Genomic DNA, 11,648 nt, shown 5'->3' with positions numbered 1-11,648 from the left:
GTCGTTGTGAGCAGTTGTGATGTCATTTTCAGTCGACAGAAGACAAAATGACCGCCCCCAGAGATGGCTAAAAACAAGTGCATTTTGCTGCTTAACTTATATTCTACAAACAAAATTAATCAGGATGCCGTGTTTCAACTAGTGGGCCTGCTGGGAACATATTCTTGTAAAAAATATGTTTGGGTTGACTTTCACTTTAAGCAGTAAAATCCACCCGTTTTTAGCCATCTCAGGGGGTGGCCATTTTGTCATTTCTGTCAACTGAAAATGACATCACAACTACTGAGGGCTCAGGTAATGACCAATCACGGCTCAGCTTCAGAAAACAGGTCAGCTGTGATTGGTCGTTACCTGAGCCCTGAGTAGTTGTAATGTCAATTTCAGTCGACAGAAGTGACAAAATGACCGCCCCCAGAGATGGCTAAAAACGAGTGGATCAACTCTTATTCCACAAACGCAATATTTATCAGAATGCCTTGTTTCAACTAGCAAAGAACATATTCTTGAAAAAAATTGACTTGACATTGAACTCGAGTTTCTTTCAATTAAGTTACCAAACTACAGAGGAAACAGTAATTTGCAACACTGCCAAATTTCAAAGATTAACAAAAAATCACTAAGTATATTAAAAGAGGTGTCAAAATTGTAAAAAAAAATCAAGATGCTCTCTCCACAAACACTATTGTCAGCTGAAGTCGATGAAACCATGCCCGCTCGACTGTCAATCAAATACTACTACTTCTGCAACTTCGTCATCTTCATCTCTGTCAACACATAATTACTGTACATGTTGATGTACATGCTTAAAGCTTCTGGTGGTTGCATGGAATATATTCCACCAGGCCATCACGGAGCTTTTCCAAACTGCGGCAACGAGGCGCTCTAAAGCGGCCACGCCAGCGCAAAGCCCCTGTCCACATGCTGGTTTACAAGTTTGACTTTCTAAAGAAATGGCTGCCCTCCTCACAATTCCGCCTTACTCTGTGTGACGTGCACACACCCAAGGCTGACAACGAGGCGCTCTAAAGAGCCCAAACCAGAGGACTATCCAAAGGGAAGATGCATTTTTGAGGTGTAGGCATAGCCATAGCCATCTTGTTAGCTGCATGTTGCAATTGGGCTGGATAACCACTGATCTGAACACATGCACTCAAATTCTTTTTATAAGTGGAGGAGGGGCGACTCAATATGAAATAGTCAAAAATTATTTATGATGATAAATTAATGATATGACTGCATTCTCCACAAATGAGTATATAGTCCTCATTATTTGCATGTTTTCAGCATTTATCTTCAAAAATGTATAATATATTGAAAAAATAATTTCTGATTTGAATCTTATTACTGCACTTGCGTCATAATTTGTGGTTTTCAACTGTTCTCACAATGGGACACACTTTTTATAATAATTCTCAGTAACATCATGCACTTCTGGACATGGCCATATTGACACATTGGTGTGTTGCGGTGCTTATTGAATGTTTGAATAGATGAATTTGATATCCAGTGTCAAAAAATTGTGAATTACTGTGCAATAATTTTTACTGCAACAATACAGTTGGGGGTGACAAAGTTATAATATAATAACAAGTACTTTATTTCACTCTCCAATTTGTACATGTATGAGTTGGAACATGTGATTTTCTATCACTAACATACAAAGTAGTGGGGTCATGATTACAGTAAATATATTATTTGTATCAAAAAACATATATAGCACAATCAGGCTCCTCCAAACAGTCCTTGTGACCCTGAACAGAACACAGCAAGTGGTGTAGTTTAGAAAATGATCGGATGGATGTTTGTGGATGGATTGACGGTCATGACATGGTACGTCAGTTACATTCCACATTCCAAAAACATGCATGCAAGGTTCACTGACTACGTTTACATGCAGTCAATAACCCTTTTAAAACCTGCATATTGGCAGTATTCTGGATTTTCAAAGCCATGTAAGCACGTGCAATAACCTGAATATGCCCTTATTCTCGTTTTTGAAATCCCGCATATCATGCCTGTGATAATCCTTACCTAACCCAAATATGTGTGCATGTATACGCCGATCGGAATACCCCGATTGCACGGGACACTCTGCGCCTGCTCAACCGCAAAGAATCTTGGTCTTTGTTGTCCAGGAATTGCTTGTATGTGCGGTATGAATGTGAGTGTGAATTGTGGTACAGGATATTAGTGCCCATAAGTGCCCTGTGACTGGCTGGCGACCAGTCAAGGGTGTAACCCGCCTCTCGCCCAAAGTCAGCTGGGATAGGTCCCAGCACACTAGTGACCCTAAAGGGGATAAACATCTATAACAGTGATTCTTAAAGTGTGGTACTAGTACCACAAGTGGTACTCGGGCCCAAGTCCGCTCTGCTTCTGCCATATAGATCGCACACCTCACCTGTGCTGACTTTAAAGGGTATGAGAGGAGCCGCCTCGATTGGCGAGAATCAATTCTCAGAATCAAGTCAAGCTGTGTTCACTCTCACAACGGCACAAACACATATTTCCAACTGTGCCTGTCTACAAAAATACCAAAAGAAAGAAAACTCCACCCATGCGCACAGTTAGAGTGCATGTGTTCGGCTTGCGCTGGGCATGTAAATAGAAAAGTTTTTGGGGATAACAGCAACATGTAACTGTACTTTACTACATTATTTTAATAAAATAACAGATTATTATGGGCGGCACGGTGGTCGACTGGTTAGTACGTCCGCCTCATAGTGCAAAAGTTCGAATCCATTATTCAAACTTCCCATGTATTAATACACTTTAGGCCAGTGTATATTATCATAAAAAGAATGGCTGATTGTACACATTTAACTTTTGACAGACCGATCATTTTATTCAGAGACAATAAAGGAGGCCGATAACCAGTATTCTGACCCAATTTTTGTTTGTGGTAAACGAAAAAAAAAAATGGTGTCAAAATTTTGTATAAATTTAAGAATGTTCGACACCAATTTGTTTCCAACTGATACCAGTATAAGTATTTACTCTTTCGTACTCAATGATACCGAAACAATTAACCAATACCACTAGTACCTTTGATACATAAAATTTCTAATAAAACAGTGACAGATAATTTTAAAGAAAGGTATTTCATTTATTTCTGATGAAAGGCACAACAGTGACTGCAACAGACAATTTGAGTTCATATTAAAACACAAACAACTCACTCTGATTTAGGATTCAATGCAATGAGCGTTGTTTTATTCTTTGTTCAAAAATAATTTGAAGAGCAAAATAATACAGGTTCAACTGTTAACTGAAAACTAAAATAGACCTTAGTAATGCACTGAATAAAACATATTTTTTAATTTTCTCAGTCAGTGAAAGCAGGTAAATGTGTAAAGTAAGTATATGCATGAAATACTGTAATGCAGAAAGTCATTTTACCACCCAAATTGAGTGAGCAAATGTATGCGTAATTTTTGGTAGCAATGCACTCGAAGCATTAATATAAATGTTATAAACATATATATACTTGTAAAACTTGCATCTTATTATGAGAGGATGGACATGGATAGAATTCAAAAGAGAAAAACCTTCTGTGAGCCATGCAGAAATTGATTTAGCAGGTAAATATATACATTTTGGTAGCAACACACTAATAATGTACTATAAGAATTAATATAAACCTGACACATACATTGGGTGGGACAATGGTGGAGAGGCTTCCCAGCACACAGAGAGACACACTCTTCCGATTCAGAGCCAAAACAACCGAGTTTTAAAGTGAGAGTTTGTTGGATGTTGGATTAATTAAAAAAGGCAGATGCCGATATGCTCCAAAATCTTGAATATCGGTCTCGATAATCTCTATCACTACATAAAGCACTGTACATTTTCCATTTTGTTTCGTCTGATTCAGTTCACTCTCAAAAATTGCTATTTGAAATTAAAGTTTTCAATCAAATAATTATTTCAAAAAAAAATGTGGTGTTTAAAATGTTGTGGGATAAACACACTTTACTCAAATGTATTAATTTGCATTATGCGAATGGTTACTGTAAACTTAAAAAGTTTATTGTACATTGAACAGTGAATGTACGGTTTTCATTTTGTTTCTTCAAGTATAATTCACTACTCCAGTAATATAAATCTCATTTTGAATGCGTGCCCACAAAAATATTAAAGTTGCACGTATGGCTATTTCTACTGTTTATTTATATTGACAGTCACAATCAGCTGAGCTGAATAAATACAATTAAGAGAGGTCCAAGTGTGGACTCACTGTTGTCCTTAACATGTATGTGACGTCCCGGAGAGAGTTTACATGAAGTGGTAGAGCTAGCTACCAGTTAAGTTGGCCTTCCATGTCATTTCTTGACGTTCGTTATTCAGCCTCGTGATATTGGTAAACCTAACATGACGTTATGGGCTCTTGTTTGACAAGCGTCAGTTACAGCGAATCAAAAGCAAATAATATTCAGCTCTGACCAATGGGATTGCGAGATTTCTCACCATGGGCGGCCTTTCTCAGAAACAGTGCGTATCGGGTTAGGTTGTTAGAAAGTTAATGGCTGGGGGAAAGAGAACCTCCTCAACCATAGCTTCGGGAGAGTTTTTGGATTCCCTGAAGTAAAACAACGCAAATAGCCTCAAAGAAAGAGCCTGGACCGCCGGTTAAGTCGACAACTAGCTCGTTAACCCAAGTATCGTGAAAATAAGTATGCAGGATGCAGTAGCCGGGACGGCAATGCTGACGGACGGCTTCGAGGACGAGATTGACTCGGTGACTCCTCGCTCCCCAGTGGCAGGGATGGGGGTAGGAGCGACACCAGGAGGAGTCGGGCTAGGGGGCATTGGGATTGGAGTAGGTGGGAAGAAAGTACGCTTGTACGGGGAACCCGGCGGGCCCTCCACAGAAAGACTGGATTTCAAACTAGCGGCCGCGGCCGTCCTCTCATCGGGTCCGGGTTCCGGCAGCGACGAAGACGAGGTTTCAGAGGTAGCTAAGCTAAGCTAAACTAGTTAGCTAAGCCTTGGCAGAACGGCTACATTCCTCCTCCTGCGCGAACTGGCTAGCTAACGTTAGCTCGCAGGTGCTAGCCACCCCCTCCCAGGCCGCTGAAATTACGTCAAATAAACTCCACATTTTAGCAAAGCGCACACATTTCCCCATGGGTTGTTTAGGGAGCGTTATATACGGGTCACGTCGGTAATGTGCTGACATTAGTTTGCGCTCACCGGCTCAAATGTTTTATTTATGCAGCTAAGGCTTTGACCGAGGCCTAGTTGGGGTGGAAGCAACGACGGCCTCGCTCGATGCTGTCGTCTCTTAACACTCATCACAAGTTTGCTCTTCATTTGCCTTTCCAACCACCGCAAATAGAAGGTGCCTGTAAACAATCCGACGAACTGTGACATTTGATTAGTGGTTGTATTGCGATTACCGTGCTTTTCACGTTATCGTAGCCCTGTCGTCCCACGGCTAACTTTGCGAGTGACTGTTACCCGTATAATGTTTTAATTGCGAATCAGTTCGAATTTTCGATAGCTGGTGTTGTCATACAAGTCATTTAACTCTCGTCTCGTCGATATAAAATCGTTACCCATATTTTGTCAGCTAAGTTTTCATAAACATAATTCTGAGCTTATCGAGTTTACGTTGATCAGTCTTCCAACTTCCCATGTGGTGGCAGTCACAGCGGGACAGGTGTGATTGTATTTCCCCATCTCCTGTGAACACCCGACTGGCCTAACAATGTCACATCACATTACATTAAATCGGGGGCACAAGTTCGATTTTAATAGCCGGTGTAACAATTTAACAATCGACGCTTCGGGTTTTACCTCGAAGTTTCATGTGATTCCCTTTGCTATGGTACAACATTTTACTTAATTTTAATTATATAGGTCGCCATTCTTTAAAATGTATTCACATTGTCACGTCAGTGACTGACACAATAATCGACCTTGCTAAAATGGATGATTGTGAATATTTCATTTGTAACCTAACTGTTTAATTCCAATATAATTTTCTTGGTAACATAATGACTGTGATCCTGAATGCCTTTAATGTGCCTTTCATTGCCTGAAAATACCCAGTTATTTATCACTATTCTCTTCAACTGTTTTTATTTATACAAACTGGCAATATAGCTGACCGGAGAGGACTACAGTCGTGAAACAGCTAGATGGTTGACAATAGATACCAATATTAGTATAGCTTATCTGTGAATCAACTATTAGGTTGCAGTATGAAAACTAGTGATGTTTGACTCATGTATTTGTAGTTGGATTGATCCAAGATAAGACTATTAATCTTGTGAAGGAAATAAAGGATCACAGTTATGTGCCTTCACTTAACCAGATTACTACGTAAGGGAACATTTATTGTGTTTTTTTACTGCAGTCGAGATTTCACTGCTGTGGGCAGTAGCTAAAATCTGAGCCCCAGGATTAAACAGATGCCATTCCAGGCTCTTCCAGCTCTGTGGATACCAACACTCTGGGAACTGTAGTTCAATAGTGGCGAAGACTGATGTCCATTGTTGATTATAAAAGCCTTCATAGAACAACATCCGCTGTGAGTCGTAGTGCTCTTTGGTCCTGTGGCCGACTTCATTCACGGTGCCAAATGATAACATTTGCTCTCGCAAAATTGCTTTCATTTAATGCGTTGCCAGTTTCTACTTCCATTTGCTAGTTATGCCTGTCGCACATGGCCCGTTTTCCATGTCGAATAAATCATTTGCTTTTAGAGTTAAATTAAACTAAGGGAAACAAGTATGCAGTTTTTTTCCCTCAAAATAGAGAAACTGTAAATGCAGATCAGTATGCCTTGAGGCAGATGGGATGCCCCTATAGATAAGTCAAAACACTGTCCGCTGTTGTTTAAATCGGGAGGGTGAATTGTTTCATAAGTACAACTAAATACAATTAAACTGTAATTGTTAGCTTGAAATACACCATAATAAGTGACAAGTACACATAACAGCTAACATTTTATTTGAAGGCAAGATTGTCATTGATTAGTGTCATTAGAAGCAATAACACAGCCGCTTTTCAACTAGTAGACCAGATCTTAAAGTGAAAGAGTTAAGTGGTCTGTGATCCAAAACACAAATTGAAACATGACAAATAACAATACTATGTGAGGGTTATTTGGTTTGAATATTAATTTCATTCTTTGAATATTAAAAGATTTAACCCATGCGAGCCAACACAGCCAGTGTATGGGATGTTGAGCTGCTATACTGGTTTTAGCTGAATCTCCACATGTTCGAGTGTTGTATTTTTTGGCCGTAGTACTTCTGCTACTCTTCTACCCTTGTGCCCGCCTTGCCCCCCATTGCAGTAAACAAATGAGGACATCAGCCCCGCTCTGGTTTTAGGTCAGGGGTGGCCAAGTCCGGTCCTCAAGAGCCACAATTCAACCTGTTTTAGGTTGATCCCTGCGGCAACACACCTGATTCAAATCATCAGGCTCATTATCAGTCTTTTGCAAATCTTTCTGAAGAGCTGATCATTTGAAACAGGTGTGTTGCCGTAGGGATAAACCTAAAACAGGCTGGATTGTGGCTGTTGAGGACCGGACTTGGCCATCCCTGTTTTAGGTCGTCAACTTGTATAATGTCACATTTCTTACATTTGTCTCCGTACAATGGGCCACGTGTGCACCATCACACTTAGGTTCCCGCTCTGTCATTTCATTTCGAAGGCTTCCTGTAGGGTGCCAACTTGTCAATTTGGAGAACTAATTGACCTTCCTTTGTGCTCTTCTCTGTGCTTTCCAGGTGGAGTCTTTCATTTTGGACCAGGAAGATCTGGATAACCCCATCATGAAGACAGCATCAGAGTTACTTTTGTCTAGTGCAGCAGACGGCGTCGATTTAAGGACTGTTGATCCAGAGACACAGGCCCGACTTGAAGCGCTACTCGAAGCTGCAGGTACATTTTGCATTATCCACATTCACCCAAGTTCACACATTAATTTGCAGTTGACCACCACTCCAATGGCCGAATACCAAAGTTCTCTTCATTTTTACTCTTAATTTCTAGAACTGTGGCTTCCTTTTGCTTCCACATATCTAATTTTCAATCTAAATATCCAGCCTTTGTTTGTAGAATACCTCAGGGTGAAATTGCAAAAAAAACCAGCACCTGCTGGTTCTGCAAGTATGATATCAACACAAAGTTTCCATGCGATTTAGGAAATTGAGTTGAGAGGATGTAATCAAGGTGTAAGAAAGTATGTAGAGTAACACATTAGGCCTAGGTGCCCTGACCTCATTTAAGCTTATGAACATTATGAGGCAGATTAACCCTGCAACACTCTTGAGCCGTCAATGCATGCAGAGGACCCGTATGAACAAATACTGGCTAATCTTATCCTGGGCCTATTTCTCTTAGACTAGTTACTACAGGTGCGGTTGTACCCTACATTATTTTAAAATTGAATTAGGTTTTGTTTTTAATGTTATAGAACAAATTCTTCATTATATCACCGCTTAAAGATAAAACGTTTGCAAACGCAATCTAAAATAGGCTGACGCAAAGTGACTAGTCCTACATTTTGGCAACTTAGAATTTGAGCACTGTCGACATAAAACATTTCCTCAATATAATGGAGTTTTAATTAGTAATTTGTGACATGTGGCAGGAAAACCTGCAATTTACCTGCTTAATAATGAATTGAAAAAGATACAGATACTAAATGTTGATTTTGTGAAGGATCACTGATGTTTTTCATTGATTTTGCAATTGCCTATTCTCTAATAAATTATGGAATGGTGTTTATAATTTTATTTCCATTTGTGTGGAACCACACCTTTCATTTTGCTTTGAACGTAGATTTCTTGGACTCATTAACTATCAAATTGTGACCAAAAGATAACGTTTTTTTAACAGGTGACTCCTATTTCATACAGCTATGTCGACCATGTGTGCTGAGCACATAAAACAGCCCGCATGCATTATCGCCCAAAATGAATGCGAGCAACTACACGTCAACATCTGGCTTTGAAACCACCGATGTAAACAATATAAAAAAAAAAATAATTCAAACATTTTACATTATATTACAGTTTAGCTGGCCTGGATGGAGTCTTTGAATAGCATTCAAATCAATGTGGGGAATTGTCCACTGCCAACAAACATTTGCCATTTTGCCGTATTTATTTAGGCGTTGTGTTGTTATATAATGTAATTTGTTAGGCTCACATTAGCAGGTTATAGTTGATCTGTTAATAGTGGATTTTAACTGAAAGAGGCCTGATGTCTGGTTCGAGGCTTTTCTCTCACTATTTGCTGTCATGCTGCATTCCTAAATTGTGCCACCTGAGAGCACAAAAAACAAAACAAAAAAGAAATGCAAATGTCGCTTGGACCATGTAGTGTAAATTCAGCCTAAGGGAGGAGGAGAAGTAGCCAAAATTGTCTGTTTTGAAATATTTTGGGGAACATTGGCAGGGGATTCCTGATTTTTGTTGGTGTGCTGTAGAGCTGTCAAAATTAATTGATTAATTGACAACTATTTTAATAATTAAGTAATCGTTCCTTTGTTTAACAGAAAATTATCCCTATCCTCTTATTTCAGGCGCTCAACTGTAATTCTCTGATTTCATTAGTCCTTCATGAAAGCAGACTGATTCTTTAGTGTTTAATTAAAATGAGACATTTGCAAACATCTGCTTTTAATTTGGAAAACTATAATTAAAATGATTGAACCAGTGACTGAATCTGTTTCAAAAGGGTTGGTGAGTACTACATCAATCCCTCTCGTGTGATGCTGTTTAATTTTTTTGTTAATTTGTTTTTTAAAAATCAGTAAACAATACAAAATAATAATTGGTTCATAAAAATAAATTGGGAAAAAAAGGTTTTGTAATATGCTTTATTGAAATTAAAATTTTATTTGATTAACCGATGAAATAATTGTTAGAATAATTAATTCTAAAAATATTTGATTGTGACAGCTTTAGTATGCTGTGACCATGCATGCAACACTGAACACAACAAATCAGTGAGGATGCCATTTGGATAATCTGCGTTTGAGTTCAAACATCTCACCAAAACTGTACATACAGAGAAAAAAAACACACAGCTATTGGTCACTGTAAAGAAAAAAAACAAGACAAGTGATTATGAATCTGTAAAGGCTAAGGATGTGGCCACTCATTATGTAGTTGTTAATATATTGACTCGGCTGAAGTTTTGATGCACTTTCTGCTTTTAACCGGACACAATTTTGTACATACTAACATTTTTGCATCATGGCCAGACTACAAGGCAGCAAATTGTCAGTGACATTTTAGCAGCTGGGCTAAGACCAACAAAGAGCCGTTTTTAATTTGCACATTTGCCATGGAATGAGCTGGAGGCAAAGTTGTTTCCACAAACAAACAGCTAGCAGCTAAAAAAAAAAAAAAGTTAAAAAATCCCCTGTCTTTATATTTCATCTTTTCCTGGTAAATCCTGTTTGTTTCTTGGGACATAAAACCAGGATTAAAATACTTGTTTAATTTGCATGGTAATGTTACATACTGAAGGTTGTAATAGATGCGCTGCCAGAAATGTGAAACCTGTCAAATAGCACAACACAGATGTCAAAGAACTACAAATGGTACAATATAAAGTGTGGAAATAACCTAATATTAATGTTAAAAATAAATTCTCTTTAAATGCTAAACTACCTTTCAGGGTGAATGGGGCTGTAATCAAAGTTGCAGCCCTAATTAACTGTGCCGGTAGTGTAAAAAGAAATTAGTCACAAATATAACGTAAAGTGTAACGTTGAAGATCCTTTAATAACAAGTTAGGGTATTGTATAGCATATAGTTGGTGGTAGCCCTTCATTGCCCAATGTAGTATATTTAGCAACCTGGTTAAGGGTATCAATACTGCATAGTTTATGACCATTTTAAGTTGGCAGAAGCACGCACACATGCACACAAAATAGCAGTTACAGTAGAGCCTTGGTCCATGAATTCAAATAATCCCTTCTGATACTGTTTGTAAACAGAGGTCATGTTTCCCATTGAAATAAATGGAAATGGCAATTGATTCCAGCAAAGTTACATTATATTTACCTTATTTCTATTGCCGTGCTGTTAAAACATACAGTACAATCTAGAAATAAACAAAAATAACCTTTACTATGAAGAAATAACACAGTCACTCGGCAACAAATCACTTTGCAACGTTTTGGCCTTCTTGCATGCAACTGTGTTGCATTGTGGGATGTGGTGGCCATTTTGACATACGAGTAACCATGGTGACCGTAAACAAAGTTGTGGAGTCGCTCAGAGTGAAAAACGGAATCTTAAAATTCAAGAAAAGGAAGGTTATTCATAGGGTAACGTTACACCACGAAACCTTGCTTTCACAATCACCAGAGAACTCTCGTGCTATGCCCAAAGTTCGAACCCGGACGGACTTTGACCACTCTTAGCGTGGTTAACACATGCTGGCTGGGACAGGCGCAGCCTTCCTGAGCTTGCTAGATAATCGCTTCTCCTTCCTCAGTCTGAGGGCTGTGGGGGGCTCAAGGCTTCTTCCTGCATCCACCGAGGAACCAGGTTTAAAAAAAATAATAGATTTTATTTTTTACTGAGCTCTAGAGGTGGGCGATGTATATCGTCAATCTTGCTTTCACGATGTGTCATTTTACATTATCTAGTATTAATACTGCCTCGAAA

The 11,648-nt window shown here is 38.9% G+C and overlaps 1 protein-coding gene across 6 annotated transcripts in view; it reads left to right on the top strand.

The window, feature by feature from the left end:
- The first annotated feature begins 4,510 nt into the window (after nt 1-4,510).
- The window catches only part of ankhd1 (ankyrin repeat and KH domain containing 1), a 33,928-nt gene continuing 26,790 nt past the window's right edge, over nt 4,511-11,648 (top strand). For 5 of the 6 annotated variants that reach the window (XM_086016496.1, XM_086016488.1, XM_086016479.1 and 2 more), the window contains exons 1-2: nt 4,511-4,954; nt 7,746-7,899. In XM_086016496.1, the coding sequence (XP_085872622.1) occupies nt 4,676-4,954; nt 7,746-7,899 (433 nt within the window). In that variant the 5' untranslated portion in view covers nt 4,511-4,675. The remainder of the gene's footprint in view (nt 4,955-7,745; nt 7,900-11,648) is intronic. The other variant, XM_086016515.1, reaches the window with a different exon arrangement.

Source organism: Filicampus tigris, chromosome 2, assembly GCF_054856515.1.
Source record: "Filicampus tigris isolate MCC_2025a chromosome 2, RoL_Ftig_1.0, whole genome shotgun sequence".
Taxonomy (NCBI): Eukaryota; Metazoa; Chordata; class Actinopteri; order Syngnathiformes; family Syngnathidae; genus Filicampus; species Filicampus tigris.
This window is presented reverse-complemented; position numbering and strand designations above follow the sequence as displayed.